This window comes from Babylonia areolata, chromosome 31 (assembly GCF_041734735.1).
Source record: "Babylonia areolata isolate BAREFJ2019XMU chromosome 31, ASM4173473v1, whole genome shotgun sequence".
In the NCBI taxonomy this organism is placed as follows: domain Eukaryota; kingdom Metazoa; phylum Mollusca; class Gastropoda; order Neogastropoda; family Buccinidae; genus Babylonia; species Babylonia areolata.
Genome location: NC_134906.1, coordinates 24430420 through 24454434, shown reverse-complemented (window position 1 = coordinate 24454434; position 24015 = coordinate 24430420). Strand labels below are relative to the sequence as shown.

Here is a 24015-nt window from a genome sequence, read left to right as displayed (position 1 = left end):
AAAGTGGATTTCATTTTACGTAATTTCGCCAGAGGACAACACTCTCGTTGCCATGGGTTCTTTTTCAGTGCGCCAAGTGCGTGCTGCACACGGGACCTCGGTTTATCGTCTCATCCGAAAGACTAGACGCTCAGTTTGATTTTCCAGTCAAACTTAGGAGAAAGGGCGAGAGCGGGATTCGAACCCACACCCTCACGGACTCTCTGTATTGGCAGCTGAGCGTCTTAACCATTCTGCCACCTTCCTCCACAATAGAGTACAATGCAGTGCAATGCAGTGCAGTACAGTACAGTACAAAAGATTTGAAATATCTCCACTCTTATCACAGCTGGCTCTCTATGACTTGGTATTTGAACCCAGGACCCTCAGAGTGACAGTCCAGTGCTTTAACCACTCAGCTGTGGCACCCATCACTCATGTCAGTCATGCTGAAATAGCAAAGAGCTCAGTTTGCTTGTGTTCTTCGTTCTCTTATGTCACCATGTTCTGTATGCATTGCTTGACCTTCGTCTGTATATTGTGTGAATGGGTTGCGAAATGGGTTGCTTTGTTCATTTTCTTTTTTTTTCTTTTCTTTTTTTTTTTAATGTCATAAACAGACAAATACATATTCAAATCATAACAATTTGTATAGAAAAACCAAAAAAAAAACAACAACAACACAAACAGCACACAAACAAAAAAGAAGAGAGAAATATTGAACTTATAATAATATTAACGAGAACTGAAGAAGACGAAGAAAGAAGGAGAAAAAAGACCAATGGAGAGGAAGAGAAGAGCACATTAACTCACTCAGTACGGCCTGTCCTCTCTTCTCCTCTACACAGACCCCTCGGATGTCCAGTGGGTGTCTGAATGACCCAACCTTTAGCTTCCGTCGTCAGAATTGTGGTATTCTTTGTCAACATCCACCTCTTCAGTATAAGAGCCTTCCGCTTGCAATATTTTGATGATGGTAATTGGGGTGAAACGCTGTTAACGTCGTCTCTTTCGCCGTTCGTATGGAGAGAGTTAAGGTTGGAGGATGACACAAAAAGAAAAAAGGCATTTCAAAACACCTTTGATACATGCACAATATTATGAGTCCCTGACTCATGAATAAAACATCAACAATCATAAATATACATATACATATGCACATGCACACTTATTTTTTTTTTGCATGTATATATATATATACATGCATACACATACACACATACATGTGCATGCACATGCATGAACATATACTCACACACACACATTTGTTTTTGTTTAGGTCATTCGACCAATGACAAATAATTAACCCACTTCCTTTCAAAGTCATTTAGTCTTAATTCTAAACAATGTGCATACTTTTCCAGTTTTGTAAATTTTCATCGACAAATGAGGAATTTGAATTGGAGTAATGATGATGATGATGATGATGGGGGCACGATGATGATAACTGATAATGTTGATGATGATAATGTTGGGGATAATGATAAGGGTGCGGTGATGAAATGTTGATAACGGTAGAGACGGCGATAAGGAGCTCAGTAATGATGAGGGCACAGTGGTGATAATGTTGATAATGATAATGATGATATCGACAGTAATGATGAGGGCTCTGTTATGATGATGTTGATAAGAATCATTGTGATGATAATGACATCAGTGACAGTAATGGTGAAGGCACTATGATGATAACAGCGGTAGGAATAATGGTGATGATGATGATGATGATGAGGAGGAGGACACAATGATGATAATGTTGTTGAGCATAGTGATGATATTGATAATGATAACAGTGATTAGGATCATGATGATGATGACAATGATAATGATGACATTGATGATAATGTTGATACGGATAACGATAACAATTATGACAATGACCAGTTTTGATAATGTTGCTATGGATATCGATGATAATGACAAACAGTGACAGCACTGATGATGTTGATAAAGATAACAATGGTGATAAAGACAACGTTGATGGTATTGATGGTAAGGAAAACAGTGATGACAATGATACGTGATAATGTCGATAAGGATAACGATGATAACGAAGTTTGATGACGATTACGTCAGTAAGGGCAACAACGATGATGATGCTGACGACGATGATGATGATGATGACGATGATGACGGTGACTGATAAAGGCAGTAAGGGCAGCAACGTTGATGATGCTGACGATGATGATGATGATGACGATGATGACGGTGACTGATAAAGGCAGCGATGATGATGCTGATGATGACGGTGACTGATAAAGGCAGCGATGATGATGCTGACGATGATGATGATGATGACGATGATGATGGTGACTGATAAAGGCAGCGATGATGATGCTGACGATGATGATGATGATGACGATGATGATGGTGACTGATAAAGGCAGCGATGATGATGCTGACGATGATGATGATGATGACGATGATGACGGTGACTGATAAAGGCAGCGATGATGATGCTGATGATGACGATGATGACGGTGACTGATAAAGGCAGCGATGATGATGCTGACGATGATGATGATGATGACGATGATGACGGTGCCTGATAAAGGTAGCGATGATGATGCTGACGATGATGATGATGATGACGATGATGACGGTGACTGATAAAGGCAGCGATGATGATGATGACAATGATGATGGTAACTGATGAAGGCAGCGATGATGATGATGACAATGATGAAGGTGACTGATAAAGGCAGCGATGATGATGATGACAATGATGAAGGTGACTGATAAAGGCAGCGATGATGATGATGACAATGATGAAGGTGACTGATAAAGGCAGCGATGACGATGATGACAATGATGACGGTAACTGATAAAGGCAGCGATGATGATGATGACAATGATGACGGTGACTGATAAAGGTAGCGATGATGATGCTGACGATGATGATGATGATGACAATGATGACGGTGACTGATAAAGGCAGCGATAATGATGATGACGATGATGACGGTGCCTGATAAAGGTAGCGATGATGATGCTGACGATGATGATGATGATGACAATGATGACGGTGACTGATAAAGGCAGCGATGATGATGATGACGATGATGACGGTGCCTGATAAAGGTAGCGATGATGATGCTGACGATGATAATGATGATGACAATGATGACGGTGACTGATAAAGGCAGCGATGATGATGATGACGATGATGACGGTGCCTGATAAAGGTAGCGATGATGATGCTGACGATGATGATGATGATGACAATGATGACGGTGACTGATAAAGGCAGCGATGATGATGATGACGATGATGACGGTGACTGATAAAGGCAGCGATGATGATAACACAACAGGACACAGCGGCCGCCACTCAGGCCTTGTCGGAGTACAGCCTGAACAAACTGGGGAGGTCAGAGGTGAACCTCCACTGCAACGTCACCACCAACCCCACCCGCAACTACAGCCACTCCTTTGACTTCACCGCTGACAACGCCATCACTCCCAAGTCCCTCTCCAACGTACGTATGCTCCTCCATTCTTTTTTTTTTTTTTTTTTTTTTCTGTCCCATCATCTGCACAGTTTCAGTGGCATTACTCCCATGCCGCTCATTTAGATTCCCCCATACACGGCCACACCCGGGTTCGTCCATCGCAGTTCCAGCGTCGGCAGTCCACAGGGAACCATCGATGTTAGGTCGCCAGGAGGCCACACACCAGAGGAGACCCTGCACTGCTGCTGAGTCACTTCGGTGGTGTTCATTGGTGCCTGTTCTGTTTTAACGTATTTAAGACACCACCTACTAAGCCCCCTACTAGATACAGAGAGATACAGACACTTGCAGTGTTGGTCAGGTAATTAGAGCAACACACCCAAAGATGCATCCTTGAAGTGGATGACACTCGACTGTGTGGTCCCAGTCTCCCCATTTAAGCCCACAGCACACTCAACTCTGGGTAGGAGCCGGCCACGGGCCGAAAAACCCACCTCCGCTGGGATTCAAACCCACGTCCTCCCAGCTGTCAGTCCGCGACGCTAACCACTTCGCCACAGCAGCTGGTTGCTCCTCCATTCTTTCCTAAACACATTCAGCGCCATCACTTCCAAGTCCAACGTACATATGCTCCTCCATTCTTTCCTAAACACATTCAGCGCCATCACTTCCAAGTCCAATGTACATATGCTCCTCCATTCTTTCCTAAAGATATTCAGCGCCATCACTTCCAAGTCCAATGTACATATGCTCCTCCATTCTTTTCCAAACACCATTCACTGCCATCACTTAATGTACATAATTATGTTCTTCCATTATTTTTCTTAACACATTCAATGCCATCGCTCCAAGTTCCTCTCCAACGTACATACACTTCCATTATTTTCTTAACACATTCAATGCTATCACTCCAAGTTCCTCTCCAACGTACATACACTTCCATTATTTTCTTAACACATTCAATGCTATCACTCCAAGTCCATCTCCAACATGCATACACTCTTCCATGATTTTCTTAACACATTCAACACCATGACTTCCAAGTCCATCTCCAACATACATACACTCTTCCATGATTTTCTTAACACATTCAACACCATCACTTCCAAGTACATCTCCAACATACATACACTCTTCCATGATTTTCTTAACACATTCAATGCTATCACTTCCAAGTCCATCTCCAACGTACATACACTTCCATTATTTTCTTAACACATTCAATGCTATCACTCCAAGTCCATCTCCAACATGCATACACTCTTCCATGATTTTCTTAACACATTCAACACCATCACTTCCAAGTACATCTCCAACATGCATACACTCTTCCATGATTTTCTTAACACATTCAACACCATGACTTCCAAGTACATCTCCAACATACATACACTCTTCCATGATTTTCTTAACACATTCAATGCTATCACTCCAAGTTCCTCTCCAACGTACATACACTTCCATTATTTTCTTAACACATTCAATGCTATCACTCCAAGTCCATCTCCAACATGCATACACTCTACCAAGATTTTCTTAACACATTCAACAGCATCACTTCCAAGTCCACCTCCAACATACATAACACTCTTTCATGATTTTCTTAACACGTTCAACAGCATCACTTCCAAGTCCATCTCCAACATACATACACTCTACCATGATTTTCTTAACACATTCAACACCATCACTTCCAAGTCCATCTCCAATGTAAGTTTATCCATTCTTTCTTCTAAACACGTTCAACACCATCACTCACAAGTCCAGTGTATGTACGCTCTTTGATTTTCTTTGCTAAACACATTCAGCGCCATCACTCGCAAGTCCAGTGTATGTACGCTCTTTAATTTTTTTTCTAAACACATTCAGCGCCATCACTCGCAAGTCCAGTGTATGTACGCTCTTTAATTTTTTTTCTAAACACATTCAGCGCCATCACTCGCAAGTCCAGTGTATGTACGCTCTTTAATTTTTTTTCTAAACACATTCAGCGCCATCACTCGCAACTCTCTCTCCAGTGTGCACTCTTTTTCATTTTTTCCTAAACATATTCAACACTATCACTCACACGTCCAATGTACGTATGCCCTTTCATTCTTTTCTAAACACATTCAATGCCATTAGATGTGTAATTTGGTGTTGCATGTGTGTGTGTGTGTGTGTGTGTGTGTGTGTGTGGATGAAAAGGGGAATGCCCATTAAATCGTCACAACAACACTGTCATTAGAAATAAAACAGCAGTTAACAAATTCTAATACAAAGTCAGTGCAGTAACCCTTTTTTTTAAGTCACATTTCAGAAACACTCCAAGTAAAGTATGTTTTGTTATAATTTTTCAAATCACAATTTTTCACATACATAGTGAGAACTGCATACAAGCTGTTTTAATAGCAGGAATATTCATGAAAGTCCAAGTAAATACTGAAGAATATTATGATAAATTCATCGATGTATACAGAGAAAGGTGGGATATTTGAAAGTTGAGTATATTATCTGCACGTATAAGGAATCAAGGGTTTGTAATAGTTTCAATCGATGTCAAATTCACATGATGATTATCACTGTTAGTTTTGTTTAGTTAAATTTTAAACAGGCTGAGATTGGAAAGCTGAAAGATAAGGCAGTTTTTATTTTTCACTCATAGTTTTGCCAGATATGTTTTTCACTGATAGACATATAATTTTGCCAGATATGCTTTTTTGCCAGATATATTTTTCACTGAAAGAAATACGGTTTTGCCATATATACGTTTTACTCTGATAGACATTTAGTTTTGCCAGATAGGTTTTTCACTGATAGATGTACAGTATTGCCAGACACATTTTTCACTGATAAACATAGTTTCGCCAGATACGTTTTTCACTGACAGACATACAGTTTTGCCAGATATTGTTTTTCACTCATACAGTTTTGCCAGTTTTGCCAGATACGTTCTTCACTCATACAGTTTTGCCAGAAAAATTTTTCACTCATACACTTGCGCTTTTGCCAGACATGTCATTCATTCACCACATGTACAGTTTTTGCCAGCACTATAGTGCAGATTCAAAGTCAAGAATGTGTGATCGTCTCTGCGGGTTATGATAATACTGCATATCTACATTCTGATCATATAATGGAGGCGAATCCGGCATTGGTGATGTTAACTCATATGTGCCCCATGTTCATTTACCGAATGTTATTGTCAGTGGTGATGACTTCATTGAATGTCAAATGTTACTGATCCGTTATGTGCTGAATGTTGATGGTTGATTTGTATTGATGGACAAGAATAGAATCTTCTGTGCAAGGGGGGGAAATAAAAAAAACATGAGAGGCAAGGCCTTCAAGACTCACTTGTGATAAATTAAGTCCCCTAGCATTAATTACAGAGTAATTTCCCTTTTTTTACCAACTCCACCAAAACGTTTGCAAAATAAATAAAAATTCCATGCTTAGCAAAAGAAGTTCCTGTTTGAACGAAAAATGATAATAATGACTCCTCTTCTTGTTGTTTCAGAATAAGAGGTCAAAGTGCCAAGTTTAGAGAATACAAAAAAATATAGATATAACAGTAAATGCAGTTTGCATATAATTAGGCTTCTTTTTTTATTTTTTTGTGCCCATCCCAGAGGGGCAATATTGTTTTAAACAAGATGACTGGAAAGAACTAAATTTTTCCTATTTTTATGCCAAATTTGGTGTCAACTGACAAAGTATTTGCAGAGAAAATGTCAATGTTAAAGTTTACCACGGACACACAGACACACGGACACACACACACACACACACAGACAACCGAACACCGGGTTAAAACATAGACTCACTTTGTTTACACAAGTGAGTCAAAAACCGTGTGATTTTTTTTTTCCTTTCAGGTGCCTGTGGGCCGACAGCTGCGGGTGGAGACGCGGGGGACGGGCCTGGGGCAGATGCAGGTGAGAGTGGAGTACAACGTGCCTGTGGAGGCCAACGCTGACTGTCAGTACAACGTCACCATCACCCGTCGGCCCGTCTCCTACAACTGGCAGGATGATGGGTCAGCAGTGAGGCTTCAAGCTCCTCTTTTTTCAGTTTCAGTTTAGATGGGCGCAGTAGCTGAGTGGTTAAAGCATGGACTTTTCGATCGGAGGGTCCCGGGTTTGAATCTTAGTAATGGCGCCTGGTGGGTGGTGGGTGGAGATATTTCCAATTACCCAGGTCAACATACATGAAGACCTGCTTGTGCCTGAACCCCCTTTGTGTGTATACACAAGCAGAAGATCAAATACGTATGTTAAAGAATCTGTAATCCATGTCAGCGTTCGGTGGGTTATGGAAACAAGAGCATATCCAGCATGCACCCCCCCCCCTCCGAAAACGGAGTATGGCTGCCTACATGGTGGGGTAAAAAATGGTCATTCACATAAAACCCACTCGAGTGAACGTGGGAGTTGCAGCCTACAAACGAAGAAGAAGAAGAAGATTTTCAGTTTCTCAAGGAGGCGTCACTGCATTCAGACAGATCCATATATATACGCCACACCAAATCTTGCCAGGCAGATGTTCATGTACATGTTCTTGGTTGATCTGCACACGACGGTCAGTCAGTTTCAGTTTCTCAAGGAGGGATCCCTGTGTTCGGACAAATCCATATACGCTACACATCATCTGCCAGTCAGATGCCCGACCAGCAGCATAACCCAGTGCGCTAATCAGGCCTTGTGTGCATGCATATATGTTTGTGTACATCTCGGAGTGGATTCCTTCCACAGAATTTTGCTAGAAGCTAAAACTTATGTTGCTACAGTTTGTTTTTCAGCACACCAAGTGTGTGCTGCACGCAGACCTTGATTTGTCTTCTCATCTGAGTGACTAGATGATCGGATTGATTTTCTGCACTTTGAACCTAAACTCTCATGAACACAGCAAAAAGGGGAGCAAAGAATCATACAGATAGTATAAAAGTATATTGCCCATTGTCATACAAGGAAATAAGCAATATACTAGAAAGAGACTTTTATGGGTGCTTGAATTCAAGTCTAAAACCTCGTCAGTTGATCTCTTAGACTTTGGTCCGATTCGCAGACCAGTTCTGAGTTTAGCTCTCAGACTGTTATCAAATTCATTACAGACCAAGTGTTATTCTAATGTCAAGTGCATATGCTTTAGTAACCTGACAATTAAGCATATACTTTTTGACTGTAACTTGATGAAGTCTTATGTACACGAAAGTGTGTCTTCACAAGTGACTGAGAACGTTGATGTTTTTGACCTTTTGCATTCATTTTCAGTTGTTTCTCTTGTCAGTTTAATGACTTCTATTTTTACGAAGTCCTTTAAGTAATTTCCTGTAATTGTATTTAGAAATTTTTTTTGAAATTTCACCCTCATTTCACCTTCATTTGCCCACTTTCCCCCCAACCCTCCATTCATTCACATCTCCCACCCCTTCTAACCGATAATACTCAAATGTATTCATAAATACTTTAGCAAAGTGTCTTCAATCACCCATATGTGTGACGGGACATTAACTCTCTCCATACGAACGGCAAAAGAGACTACGTTAACAGCGTTTCACCCCAATTATCACCATCAAAATATTGCAAGTGGAAGGCTCTTATACTGAAGAGGTGAATGTTGACAAAGAATACCACAATTCTGACGATGGAAGCTAAAGGTTGGGTCATTCAGACACCCACTGGACATCCGAGGGGTCTGTGTAGAGGAGAAGAGAGGACTGGCTGTACTGAGTGAGTTAAATGACCTGTTAAAAAAATAATGAAATGATGTAACATCAAAACAGAAAGAAAAGGGTGGGGAAAAAAAGAAAGGTGGACATTATCTGAAGTCAACAAATATTTTACAGGTAATTTTCTGTAATCAGCAAGGAATTTATGAACAAGTGTCAAGTTTTCTGTAGTCAGCAATGAATTTACAAGAAAAACGAAAATCATCTGTATTCTGCAATGATTTTGCCAAGGAGAAACATTATTTGTAGACATCAGTTGAATTTACAAAAAAATGAGAAAAATTATCTGTTGACCGAAAAAATTATCTGAAGTCAGTAAAGAATTGAGGAGAAAGGGTTGTTGTTGTATACATCTAGTAATTATGAAAAAGTATGTTTTCTTAGCAGTGTGGTGATTTTGTCAGGAAGTAATGCATTTTCATAGTGGCTTAATGATTTTATGAAGGAGCAGTAAAATTTTTGTTGTGGTTTAACTCTTGCACCACCACACGCAACTTTAGTAGACTAGTCAGTGCACCGCCATTGGCGACTTTAGCTGACATTGAGGAGTCAACATTAAAAAGACCTTTTTTTTTCACATTGTAACAAAGTTTGACAGCTGCAGCCAGTTTCCTGCCAGTAACCTTTGCCCCCTGACTGAGTTTGAACTGAACAAGTCCTCTGTGTTGTTTTGACATGAACAGAAGCCTGTGACTGAGAGCATCCTATCGAAAATAGTTGGCACTGGGGAGTGGGTTTTTTTTTCCACACAGAAACTTGGTAGTGAAAGAGTTAATTTTTTTTTTTTTATAAAATGCAGTAAATTTTCTTCATAGTTTGGTGATTTTGTTATTAACTCTCTCCATACGAACGTCGAAAGAGACGACGTTAACAGCGTTTCATCCCAATTACCATCATCAAAATATTGCAAGCAGAAGGCTCTTATACGGAAGAGGTGAATGTTGACAAAGAATACCACAATTCTGACGACAGAAGCTAAAGGTTGGGTCATTCAGACACCCACTGGACATCCGAGGGGTCTGTGTAGAGGAGAAGAGGGGACTGGCCGTACTGAGTGAGTTAAAAGGGGGGCACAAAAGAACACGTTTTCACAGCGGCTGTTTGATAACTGCTGCACTGATGCTGGCAGGAGCGAGATGTGTCAGTACTGCCAGATGGGATGTGACGATGGTGGGAGCAGAGACAACAGGAGAAGGAGATCAGCCAGTGCTGAACATGGAGATGGGCCCGACTCCCACCGTCAGATCAATTCCCCCCGGTTTCCATTTCATTTAAGGTGCAAGGTGCTGTTTTTGTTGTTGGTGGTGGTGTTTTTCTCCTTTTTTTTTTTTTTTTTTTTAGTTGTTGTTTTTGGGTTTTTTTTTTCCTTTTTTCTTGTTTTTGTTTTTTAAAAAATGGGTTTTGTTTTTGGTTGGTGGTGTGTTTTTTTCTTCTTCTTTTTTCTATTTCTTGCCCTTTCTTTTAGTTTTTTTTTTGTTTCAAAATTTCCCCCCGGTTTTGGGAAATTTATTGCCCGTTGTTTTATTTATTTTTTCCTTCTTCCTTTTTCTTTTTAAAAAAAGGGGTTTTTTATTTTTTTTGGTTTTTTGTGTGGTTTTTATTTTTCCTTTTTTTTTAAAAAAGGGTTATTTTTTGGGGTTAAATTTTTTTTTTTTCTCATTTCTTTTTTTCTTCGTATTTTTTTCCCTTTTTGGGGGTTTTTTGTTTTAAAAAAATTGTTAGTTGTTGGTGGTGGTGTTATTTTTTCCTTTTTTTTATTTATAGTATTGTTGTTGTTGTTGTCCATTTTCTTGCTTTTGTTTTTAGTGTTATTGTTGTTGTTGGTGATGTTATTTCTCCTTCTTTTTCTTGCTTTTGTTTCTAATGTTGTTGTTGTTGTTGTTGTTCATTTTCTTGCTTTTGTTTCTGTTGTTGTTGTTGTTGTTGTTGTCCATTTTCTTGCTTTTGTGTTTAGTGTTATTGTTGTTGGTGGTGATGTTATTTCTTCTTCTTCTTCTTCTTTTTCTTGCTTTTGTTTTTAGTATTGTTGTTATCATTGCTGATGGGCGCAACAGCCGAGTGGTTAAAGCGTTGGACTGTCAATCTGAGGGTCCCGGGTTCGAATCACGGTGACGGCGCCTGGTGGGTAAAGGGTGGAGATTTTTACCATCTCCCAGGTCAACATGTGCAGACCTGCTAGTGCCTGAACCCCCTTCGTGTGTATATGCAAGCAGAAGATCACTGAAATACTCACATTAGAGATCCTGTAATCCATGTCAGCGTTCGGTGGGTTATGGAAACAAGAACATACCCAGCATGCACATCCCCGAAAACGGAGTATGGCTGCCTACATGTCCGGGTAAAAACGGTCATACACGTAAAAGCCCATTCGTGTGCATACGAGTGAACGCAGAAGAAGAAGAAGAAATTATCATTGCTTACATGCTGTCCATCCTTTTTTTTTTTTGTTGTTGTCTTTTTTTGTCACTTTTGTTTTTTTGCATTATTTGATAATATTATTGATGTCATTATTATCATTATTTGTAGTAGTAGTAGCAGCAGAAGAACTGTTCTTGTTTTTTGTTGATGATGTTGTACTTCATTGTTGTATTAAAGTTTGCATCAGGTGCTTTATTTTTTGTTGTTGTTATGTTCTTATTATTGTTGATATTCATTTCTGCCTTTAGTTTTGTTGTCAAGGTTGTTTTCGTCATAGTATAGGCTGTTTTGTGTTTGTGTCCCCATGTCAGTTTGCCGTTGAGTATTAAGTACTCATGGTATTGAACATTGAATTGTCATTTCATTTTATTGCTTATTTTAATGTATTAGTAGTAGGGGGCGAGGGGGAGGGGACTAAGAAAGGAAGAGAGAGAGAGAGAGAGAGAGAGAGAACAGAATGTGGAAAAGATAGAGTACAAAATGTAAAATGGAGAGGGTGGGTGTCAGTGATTGGAGAAAGAAAAAAAACATAATATTGGAAGGGTGTGTGTGAGAGGCGGGACGGGGGAAGTGGGATTACAACAAAAAATTAATCAATAATCAGATATTGTATGCACTACTTCTGTAGATTATTATTTGAAAAGCGGTTCAGGTGGGGACCTACAATAAACAACCACCTTGTCTATTCAACACATAACTAGCTAGCTTTAACTCTCTCCATACGAACGGCGAAAGAGACGACGTAATGCTGCTTAGTCAGGCATCTGCCCAGCAGATGTGGCGTAGCGTATATATAGGATTAGTCATGAGTTTCAGTTTCAGTATCAGTAGCTCGAGGAGGCGTCACTGCATTCGGACAAATCCATATATGCTACACCACATCTGCCAAGCAGATGCCTGACCAGCAGCGTAACCCAGCGCGCTTAGTCAGGCCTTGAGAAAAAAAGAAGAAAAAAAGGGGTGAATTAATAATAGATAAATACATAAAAAAATAACTACTACCACTACTAGTAATATGTATAAGGCGCAAAAACGTGATGAAGTCAACTATAAGCGTACATAAATAAATAAATAAATAAATAAATGTCAGTCTGAATGCAGTGATGCCTGTTTGAGAAACTGAAACTGAAAGTGAAACTGGTGGCGGCGGTTGTGTGTGTGTTGCAGGTCAACGGAGAACATGTACGCTGACCGTACGATACTGAGCATTGGCATGCTCAGTGGGTACGCACCCCACCGTCAGGACCTGGAAAGGGTGAGTGTGTTGTGAAGCATTTCCCAAAGACAGTGCTGCTGGCCTAAGGGAAGCAAGTGCTCTCATACAGTGATAGATCAGAGTGATTTCCCATTCCCCCCAGTCTCCAAGGTTGCTGAATGGATGGATGTCGTAGCACGGCAGATCTGTTTTGGTTCTTCACCTCTGTGGCTCACAAGCTGAACATACACACAAAAACATTTCATGGTGTTGGAAACTGGCAGTGCATCAGGACAGGTGGTGAACTCATAGACATTCACACACACACACACACACACACACACACACACACAAACATACACGCACACATACACACACACAAATATTATGCTCACACACACACACACACACACACACACACACATATTATGCTCACACACACACAAACATACACACACCTATACACACACAAACATATGGACACACACACACACACACACACACACACACACACACACACACACAAACAAACAAAGACACACACTAACATACACACACAAACATGTATGTGTGCACATGTGTGTGCACGTACACATGCATGCATGTATGTGCATGCACGCTCTCCCACACATATGTATCTAATATCTATTCATGAAAAAACAAGTGTGAATGTGTGTGTGTGTGTGTGTGTGTGTGTGTGTGTGCATATGTGTGTGTGTGTGTTGCATATGTGCTTGTTTGTTTGTTTGTTGTTGTTGTTGTTGTGTGTGTGTGTGTGCGCATATATGGAGAGACTGTGCTCACTTATCTGCACACATTTTCACACAGCTATTGATTTTTTTCCCCCCCCAGATCTATGAGAATCGAGAGTCACTGTCGCTAAGCAGCCTGATCTACGTGGAAGAGAAAACTGCAGTGGAAATGAAATTCAACCAGGTAAAAAGTTCATCCAGTCAACCGACTCAGTGACTGAGCCAACCTGCTGACCACTAACTTGCAGTAACTGACCAACCATCGGACACAGGATGACTGAGAAAACAGCAGATCTGCCGACTGATAGGATTACTTTATTGTTAATGAGAAACAACTAACTGACCAATGTACGGACTGTTATCATTGACGAGAAACATTGGGGGTGAGGGTGGGGTCAGAAATTTGTTTCTGGTGTTTGGGGGGAAGAAAAAAAAAGCGAATTTTCATGCATGTTCGGAAGAATCAAAACGTATACATGAACTCAGATAACACGTGCACACATGCACGTGCGCGCGCGCACACACACACACACACACACACACGCACGCACACAACACAAACATATTGTTTAAGTTTTTCTTATAAGAGCAAAGATTATTATTATTTTACAGAGACATAGGTATAAAATTCATATATCGTTGTTTTTTTTACGATTGACTTGAAAATGAAAAAGAGAATTAATCAAGAAAGTTGAACGAACCAAATTTTATGGGTTTTTTTTTTTTTAACCCCTTAACTGCTGCTACTGAGTTCCCCCATCACTGAGAGAGCTGTCGCCTCACTGAGGTAAAGCCCGACCCAATCCCAGCGGCCCGGAAGCTCTAAGGAGGACTGGAGGACCTGCAACGTACCGCCACCTTTGTCGAGGAGATGGGGGGAAATCCATCTGACAAATAACAAACGAGACAACAACAGCTGAGAAAAAAACCAAGCTTGGAGGTCCGGTTGTCAAGTCACCACTCTCCTTTTTTTTTCTTTAAAAAAAAAAAAAAAAAAAAAATTGCACCGTTTCAGTGGCATTACTCCCACGCCGCTCATTTAGATTCCTCCATGCATGGCCACACCCGGGTTCGTCTGTCACAGTTCCAGCGTCGGCAGTCCGCAGGGAACCATCGATGTTAGGTCGCCAGGAGACCACACACCAGAGGAGACCCTGCATTGCAGCTGAGTCACTTCAGTGGTGTTCAGTGGTGCCTGTTCTGATTTAATGTACTTAGGACACCACCAACTAAGCCCCCTACTAACGACAATAATAGCTTAGTCACGGAGCCAGACTGAGTGAACGTCCTTCCCAGAGTGGAGACCGCCACCACGCCCCTCAAACAACAGCCCCTCCCCCATGAATGTGCCGGCACTGAAGACATTGACAGGATTCACCCCAAGCACAGAAGTAGAGGGGTATCAAAACTGAGGTCACCATGGGAGCAGGGCATGAAAGGCCACAGACTTTGAGACTGTTTTGTCTATATTGATGATGATGGAGGAGGAGAACGATGATAACAATGACGATGTTGCCATGGAGGTCCATTTTGGTTTGGGACTGCGTGACAAGGCTGTACTCTACGCTTCCTGTCGTAATGATATCCTGGCATTAACCAGGCCCGAGAGATACAGACACTTGCAGTGTTGGTCAAGTAATTAGAGCAACACACCCAAAGACGCATCCTTGAATTGAATGACACTCGACTGTGTGGTCCCAGTCTCCCCATTTAAGCCCACAGCACTCTCAACTCTGGGTAGGAGCTGGCCACGAGCTCAAAAACCCACCTCCACTGGGATTAATAATAATAATAATAATAATAATAATAATAATAATAATGGTACTTATATAGCGCTGAATCTTGTGCATAGACAAATCTAAGCGCTTTCACACCAGTCATTCACACGCATGCATAACTCTAAAACTGGAGAAACTAAAGACAAGGAAGAGGCAGGGAAGGGAGGCTATTTTGGGAAGAGGTGAGTTTTAAGGCCAGACTTGAAAGAGCTGAGTGTGGAGACTTGACGAAGCGAAAGAGGAAGTTCATTCCAATTGCAAGGTTCAGAGACAGAGAAAGAACGGCGGCCAACAGTCGAGAGTTTAAATCTGGGTATGCATAAGTGGAGTGGATCCGAAGCTGATCGTAGTGAGCGAGATGGAGTGTAGAGGTGAAGGCAGCCACAGAGATAGGAAGGGGCTGATTTGTGAATACATTTGTAGCATAGAGTGCTGATCTTGTACTTTCTCGAACCTGCATCCTCCCAGCCGTCAGTCCGCGATGCTAACCACTCTTCTTGTTGACTTCTTTCCCAGGGGACTGTACTGCGTGACTTTAGTTCAGCAGGGTCAATGGCACAATTGATAAGTTCACAAAAAAAACCCCCAAAAAAAAAAAAAAAACCTGTCTTTCAGCCTCTCCCGCACTGATCTCAGTTCACAAAGGTTCAGCGACTAAGGGGTTAAAGGAGAGGAAGAAATGAAACAAAATGAGGAGAAACCAGAAACACCACAGACATGATTGCTGCATAACATAAGGGAGGTAATCTACCAAGGGAGGCTACTGACTAGTCATAGCTACTTTCGATATCTCCGCTTGGGCAGAGTAAGCATTTTTCGTAGGATAGGAATCAAGACCCCTTGCCAGAGTCTGTACCAGTGGGTTATGGTAAATATGTTAGATTGAATAATTATAATCTTGGGGGGGGGGGGGGGGGGAGTTTCTTTTCTGATTTGATTATTGATTATTAATTTTCTGTCCTAATCCCGCTTCCCCCATCAGCCCCCTCTCACACACACCCTTCCAATATGATGTTTTTTCTTTCTCCAATCACTGACACTTGCCCTCTCCATTTCACATTTTGTGCTTTATTTTCTCATTCTGTTCTCCCTCCCTCCCTCCCTCTCTCTCTCTGTCTCTCTCTCTTCTTCCTCAGTCCCCCCCCCCCCCACACCCCCCTGCCCCCCTTCCACCTCAGCTGCCCCCTTTTCAGTTGAATAATTCTTCCCCTGACATTAATTTTCGGAAATGATGATTTCTAAGTAATAATGATAAAAAAACAATGATGATAGAAATAATAATGATATTCTAATAATAACAATGGGAATGTTAACGATAACATTTATTTTTAGTCTAATATCATCATCTTTGAGGAATAGACTATAAATTAATCAACAAAACAACAGTTTCCTTTCTGTAACAGTTTGTTCTTACTCTGGAGAAGAAAAAACAAAACACAAACAAACAGAAAAACTTGTCCTCTCTGGCATTGCAGGTGCCACACAACCAGAGCACGTGTGTGTCGTTCCGCGCCATTGAGCGACGCCCTGTCCAGCGTCGTAACCCGGCCATTGTGACCGTGCAGTCCCACGAAGATCCTGGTAAGTGGAGGGACCCCTGGAACTCTCTACCTGTCTCCACTCTTAACTCACTCAGTACGGCCAGTTCTCTCTTCTCCTCTACACAGATCCATCGGATGTCCAGTGGGTGTCTGAATGACCCAACCTTTAGCTTCCGTCGTCAGAATTGTGGTATTCTTTGTCAACGTTCACCTCTTCAGTATAAGAGCCTTCCGCTTGCAATATTTTGATGATGGTAATTGGGGTGAAACACTGTTAACGTCGTCTCTTTCGCCGTTCGTATGGAGAGAGTTAATGCTGATGATATTATAATTATTATTTATTTAATTATTTATTTATTTACTGATTTATGTACGCTTATTGTTGACTTCATCAAGTTTTCGCACCTTATACATATTATTAGTAGTGGTAGTAGTTTTTTATGTATTTATCTATTATTTATTCACCTTTTTTTTTTCTCAAGGCCTGACAAAGTGCGTTGGGTTACGCTGCTGGTCAGGCATCTGCTTGGCAGATGTGGTGTAGCATATATGGATTTGTCCGAACGCAGTGATGCCTCCTTGAGCTACTGAAACTGAAACTGATAATAGCGATAGTTTTTGCATGTTCTAGGACATTTTGTACTGGCATGATGTTAGGATTTACCTGTGTATGAACTTAGACAGACACTTTAGATTCATTATGACAAGATTCTGTTTTGGTATTTCAGAAATTTCTCAGCATTATCATCATTACAGGAAAACATTCTGCACATGATTAAAAGTGTCGATTGTGCAAAAAGTGGAATGAAGATGAGCTGCATTTTGTTTTATGTTGTCCTGCTTTAACTAGTTTGAGAGTGTGATATATCGCACTTACTTTTATAGATATCTGAATCAATTTAATTTAAGTCCACTTCTGGCATCTGAAGAAGAAAGCATCATAAGGAATTTGTCAGTATACTTGTACAAGGCATTACCTATCAGATATGTAGCAACTTACTAATTTTCTTCAGTGACTGTGCTTGTTTGTGTATTTTACCCCTTCATGAGGGGCAGTGGCCTTTAAATGAATAAAACATCCACATCCGCATCCTCTGTTTTAAGCCATACTTTGAGTTGGGATTGAACAGATATATAAAATGTGCAATGACTAAATTTAGATTCGTTATTCTTTAGGTGCAGCATTTTGAATGAACCTATGTTTACATGCCATTTATGCAGTCTGGGTATGGAAGATGAATTACATTTTTTGTTATGCTTCCCTGCTTTGTGTGACTTTTGGCAAAAACTGACTCAACCAAGATATTATAGAAATCCGTCTTCGGTGATCTCCTGTACTGGTAACTGTTTACAGTTGGCCGGGTTTTCTCTTGGGAGTTTTCCTTCTCTTGGAAGGACTTGCCTGCTGAGGCTAACGGACTCCATCTGCCCGGGTTTGAAATCAGAGTTGTCCTTCTCCTAGACTATGTGGGTCCACGGCACCTTATTCCGTATCATTTGGTGCAACCCCCAAAGGGAGGGCTCCCCCATCCGCCACCCGGGGGACGCGCCCCGTGTGAGGTGTCCATACCCTTTTCCTCCCCCCTCTTGTTCTTCCTTACCCTGTTGTGGAAAATGCTGTATCGGAAGATAGGACCCACCCCACACAACTACAACATTCTCGTTTGTTAGATGGGGCTGTTCTGCTTTCTTTTGGGGCTGTTCTGCTTTCTTTTGGGGGGCTGTTCTGCTTTCTTTTGGGGCTGTTCTGTTTTCTTTTGGGGGGCTGTTCTGCTTTCTTTTGGGGCTGTTCTGTTTTCTTTTGGGGGGCTGTTCTGCTTTCATGTTCTGCTTTCTTTTGGGGGGCTGTTCTGCTTTCTTTTGGGGCTGTTCTGCTTTCTTTTTGGGGGCTGTTCTACTTTCTTTTTTTTTTTTTTGGGGGGGGGGGGGGTTGTTGCTTTTTTTTTTTTTTTTTTTTTTGTAAGGGGAGAGGGTTTTCATTGTTTGATTGTAATGATTGTATGTTTCAGATCCAACATGCATACACACCTATGACCCTGTGGTGTCAGAGGTCAACCTGGAGGTGTACTGCGCCAACAATCGGAGCAACAACCAGGGACAGTGTCGCTGCTTTTCAGGTGAGTCCTTCGAGTCCTTTTTTTTCAGCTGAGTCCTTTTTGTAGTCCCTTTTTTTGGGTGAGTCTTTTTACAGTCCATTTTAAGAGGTGAGTCCTTTTTTGTCCTTTTTACAGGTGAGTCCTTTTTCAGGTTTTTTTTTTTTAGTCCTTTTTCAGGTGGGTTCTTTTTGAGTCCTTTTTACAGGTCAGTCCTTTTTTTAGTCCTTTCTTCAGGTGGGTTCTTTTTGAGTCCTTTTTACAGGTGAGTCCTTTTATAGTTCTTTTTTCAGGTGGGTTCTTTTTGATTCCTTTTTACAGGAGTCTTTTTATGAGGCCTTTTATTCAGGTGTTCTTTTTTTTCAGGTGAGTCCTTTTTTCAGGTGAGTCCTTTTTCAGGTTTCAGGTGAGTCCTTTTTCAGGTGAGTCCTTTTTTCCAGGTGAGTCCTTTTTTTTTTTAAAGTTCCTTTTTTCAGATGAGTCCTTTTCTGAGTCTTTTTTTTTTTTTTTTTTAAGGCGAGTCCTCTCCCTCAGCCCCCCCTCCACCCCCCCCCCCCCTTTTTTTTTTATTCATTTATTTCAGTGATTTAAAATTTTTAATTTTAAGGTGCCATGGCAGGTGGTTAGGCATTAGACTTCAGTTCACCAGTGACCAGGGTTCGAGGCCCCCGTTTGGGCACGGTGCTCCGTCTTTGGGAAAGGGTGCTTCATTTTGGTTTTCCTCACTCTGCCCCAAGTGTGAATGGGTTATCTGACGGTTATCAGTCGGGGAAGGTTTAAAACGGCTCGAAGGATGAGGATTGGGTGCATCCTTGCTGTGCCTTCTTCTTCTGCGTTCGTGGGCTGCAACTCCCACGTTCACTCGTATGTACACGAGTGGGCCTTTACGTGTATGACCGTTTTTACCCCGCCATGTAGGCAGCCATACTCCGTTTTCAGGGGTGTGCATGCTGGGTATGTTCTTGTTTCCATAACCCACCGAACGCTGACATGGATTACAGGAGTATTTACAGGCGTATTTGATCTTCTGCTTGCATACACACACGAAGGGGGTTCAGGCACTAGCAGGTCTGCACACATGTTGACCTGGAAGATTGTAAAAATCTCCACCCTTTACCCACCAGGTGCCGTCACCGTGATTCAAACCCGGGACCCTCAGATTGACAGTCCAACGCTTTAACCACTCGGCTATGGTGCCCGTCACTGTGCCGAACCCTAGACACAGTGAATATTAAATCATTGCCTTGATGGCTGTAAAAGTCTCCAGGGGACCTTGAACCTTGTTTCAGGTAAGGAGGGTGGAATTTTGTTTAATGTCCCGTCACACATATGGGTGATTGAAGACATTTTGTTAAAGTATTTATGAATACATTTGAGCATTGTCGGTTAGAAGGGGTGGGAGATGTGAATGAATGGAGGGTTGGGGGAAACTGGGCAAATGAGGGTAAAATTTGAAAAAAAAATCTAAATACAATCACAAGAAATTACTTAAAGGACTTCGTAAAAGATAAGTCGTTAAACTGACAAGCGAAACAACTGATAATGAATGCAAAAAGTCAAAAACATCAACGTTCTCAGATCCACTGTGTGTGTAGAAATAGCGTTGTGTTCGCTCTGTGTTATGATTGTGTACATTCAGATGCACTGTGTGTGTAGAAATAGCGTTGTGTTCGTTCTGTGTTATGATTGTGTACATGCAGAGCCACTGTGTGTGTAGAAATAGCGTTGTGTTCGCTCTGTGTTATGATTGTGTACATGCAGATACACTGTGTGTAGAAATAGCGTTGTGTTCGCTCTGTGTTATGATTGTGTACATGCAGATATACTGTGTGTGTAGAAATAGCGTTGTGTTCGCTCTGTGTTATGATTGCGTACATGCCGATACACTGTGCGTGTAGAAATAGCGTTGTGTTCGCTCTGTGTTATGATTGTGTACATACAGATGCGCTGTGTGTTCCCAGGTCGGTGCGGACAGTGCTACACGAGGAGACACGATGTGTCGCTGAACCAGATCCGCAGCCTGGTTTGCAGCTCAGAATACAGTGAGTCTCCTTGTTGAGCTTCCCCTAACTATGCCACATTTGATGATGATTACGATTATGATAATGGTACGTTTATATAGCGCTGTCAAACCCTTCAAAACACTTTACAGTAAAATGTGAGGTACAGTGCACAGACACACCCACACACGCACATACCCCCCCCCCCCCCCCCAGCCGCTCCCTACTCCCCCCCCAACACACACACGCACATGCACACACACACACACACACACACACACGCACGCACGCACGCACGCACGCACGCACGCGCGTGCACACACGCACGCACACATGCACACAATAACAAGCATACAGTCAATAAATTGGTTTTGAAGAGTTGAAGAAACCATTCTTGAATCTTTTCTTTTGATAGATTTTTGCGAAGACTCGGAGGGGGTGGGGGGCGGGGGTTGTCCGTTTATTATTTTGATTGGAATTAGTAATCAGCTCATTTGTTAGGCTTGTTTTTCATGGATTTTGTTTTACATGTCTTGTTTTTTCCCTGGGATGGCTGACTTGTGTGCTGTGGACAGATTAAAGAATCTCGGTCTTTGAGAAATGGTCTTTTGTATTCCGAGTTCCTCAGTCTTCATTTCCCACATTAACACATTTCTGCCCATGGACGTCAAACCTACATCCGTGCAGATCTGCGTTTGTCGCCCACGGACGTAGTTTTGTCGTTCATCTGGTCTACTTTCAGCCTTTAAAGGCTTGAATACTAAACTACACTCTGGGTGGGACGGTCACTCAGTCTGGCTCCGCGACTAAGCCATTATTGTCGTTAGTAGGGGGCTTAGTAGGTGGTGTCCAAAGTACGCCTCACTAAGTGCCTTTGGTATTGCTACTGGTTTGACATCTGCCTAGCATATATTGTTGTGTAGCATATATGGGTTTATCCAAATGCAGTGACGCCTCCTTGAGAAATTGAAACTGAAACTGAAACCATTTTTGTTTTGCTTGTTTTGTTTGTTATTCATATTGCCCCTTCTTGTTCATGAATCCTGACACTGGTATCATCTCTGACTCTTGATTTTATTTATTTATTTTTTATTTTATTTTTTTTAAAATTATTTTATTTTATTTTATTTTAATTTTATTTTTATTTAATTAATTATTTATTTATTTATTTATTTTTGTACGCTTATAGTTGACTTCAGCAAGTTTTTGCACCTTGTGAATATTATTATTAGTTGTAGTAGTTCTTTTGATGTATTATTTATTTATTTATTTACTTATTTCTTTTTATTTTATTTTATTTTATTTTTATTATCATTATTTTATTTATTTATTTATTTATTTATTTATTTATTTTTGTATTATTATCATTATTATTATTATTTTATTTTAATTTATTTTATTTCATTTTTATTTTTATTTTTTCTCAAGGCCTGACTAAGCGTGTTGGGTTACGCTGCTGGTCAGGCATCTAGATGCTTTGGCAGATGTGGTGTAACAGTTATATGTGGATTTGTCCGAACGCAGTGCCGCCTCCTTGAGCTACTGAAACTGAAACTGAAACTGTTATTCATATTTATTTATAGTTTTTTTTTCAGCCCCGGTGCCATCATGTGATCAGTTGGACTGTAAGCAGCAAAGGATGAGATTTGATAATGATACGAGGACGGGCGCCATAGCCGAATGGTTAAAGCGTTGGACTTTCCATCTGAGGGTCCCGGGTTCGAATCACGGTGACGGCGCCTGGTGGGTAAAGGGTGGAGATTTTTACGATCTCCCAGGTCAACATATGTGCAGACCTGCCAGTGCCTGAACCCCCTTCGTGTGTATACGCAAGCATAAGATCAAATACGCACGTTAAAGATCCTGTAATCCATGTCAGCGTTCGGTGGGTTATGGAAACAAGAAGATACCCAGCATGCACACCCCCGAAAGCGGAGTATGGCTGCCTACATGGCGGGGTAAAAACGGTCATACACGTAAAAAGCCCACTCGCGTATATACGAGTGAACGTGGGAGTTGAAGTCCACGAACGCAGAAGAAGAAGAAGAAGAAGATAATGATACGTGGGTGTGATCTGAGGGTCTAAAGGGACATGGATCCTGTGTTTTCAGTTTACAAGATCCGGTCCCAGGGCAGTAACGCTTCTGCCAAGTGGGTGAACATGATGGCTGACGTTGTTGAAGTTCGTAAAAACGGTCAGTAACCCGCTGCCCCTTTTACGGTGCTCAGTGTTGTTGGGAAAGAGGAAAGATGTGTTGTTGTTTTTTGTTGGTGTAAGCTGTTTGGTGTATTTGTTGGTGTAAGCTGTATCTGTTTTTAATGTCGTGACACAATAAATGAACAGGACAAGAAATTTTTAGATAGGTAGATAGGTATTCCCAAGGATAGACAGAGATAGATTGATTGATAGATTGGTACATTGGTAAATAGAAAGAAGTGATGATGTGATGATATCTGTGTGAAACATAAGGGCCTTCCTCATTTAGAAGTGATGATATTTGTGTTAAAAGCGAGGGCCTTCCTCATTTAGAAGTGATGATATTTGTGTTAAAAGCGAGGGCCTTCCTCATTTAGAAGTGATGATATTTGTGTTAAAAGCGAGGGCCTTCCTCATTTAGAAGTGATGATATTTGCGTTAAAAGCGAGGGCCTTTCTCATTTAGAAGTAATGATATTTGTGTTAAAAGCGAGGGCCTTTCTCATTTAGAAGTGATGATATTTGTGTTAAAAGCGAGGGCCTTCCTCATTTAGAAGTGATGATATTTGTGTTAAAAGCTAGGGCCTTCCTCATTTAGAAGTGATGATATTTGTGTTAAAAGCTAGGGCCTTCCTCATGTAGAAGTGATGATACTTGTGTTAAAAGCGAGGGCCTTCCTCATTTAGAAGTGATGATATTTGTGTTAAAAGCTAGGGCCTTCCTCATTTAGAAGTGATGATATTTGTGTTAAAAGCTAGGGCCTTCCTCATGTAGAAGTGATGATACTTGTGTTAAAAGTGAGGGCCTTCCTCATTTAGAAGTGATGATATTTGTGTTAAAAGCGAGGGCCTTCCTCATTTAGAAGTGATGATATCTGTGTGAAACATAAGGGCCTTCCTCATTTA

General features: G+C 41.1%; 2 protein-coding genes across 2 annotated transcripts in view; both read left to right on the top strand.

Annotated features, from left to right (window-relative positions):
- The window catches only part of LOC143276316 (galactoside alpha-(1,2)-fucosyltransferase 1-like), a 294798-nt gene that overhangs the window by 192107 nt on the left and 78676 nt on the right, over positions 1–24015 (top strand). The gene's annotated exons all lie outside the window — the stretch shown is intronic.
- The window catches only part of LOC143276055 (complement C3-like), a 111167-nt gene that overhangs the window by 80011 nt on the left and 7141 nt on the right, over positions 1–24015 (top strand). Inside the window, exons 29-37 of the mRNA XM_076580441.1 lie at positions 3290–3454; positions 7285–7445; positions 10267–10376; positions 12716–12810; positions 13603–13686; positions 16756–16861; positions 18831–18938; positions 20876–20956; positions 23026–23109. Of these exons, the coding sequence (XP_076436556.1) occupies positions 3290–3454; positions 7285–7445; positions 10267–10376; positions 12716–12810; positions 13603–13686; positions 16756–16861; positions 18831–18938; positions 20876–20956; positions 23026–23109 (994 nt within the window). The remainder of the gene's footprint in view (positions 1–3289; positions 3455–7284; positions 7446–10266; positions 10377–12715; positions 12811–13602; positions 13687–16755; positions 16862–18830; positions 18939–20875; positions 20957–23025; positions 23110–24015) is intronic.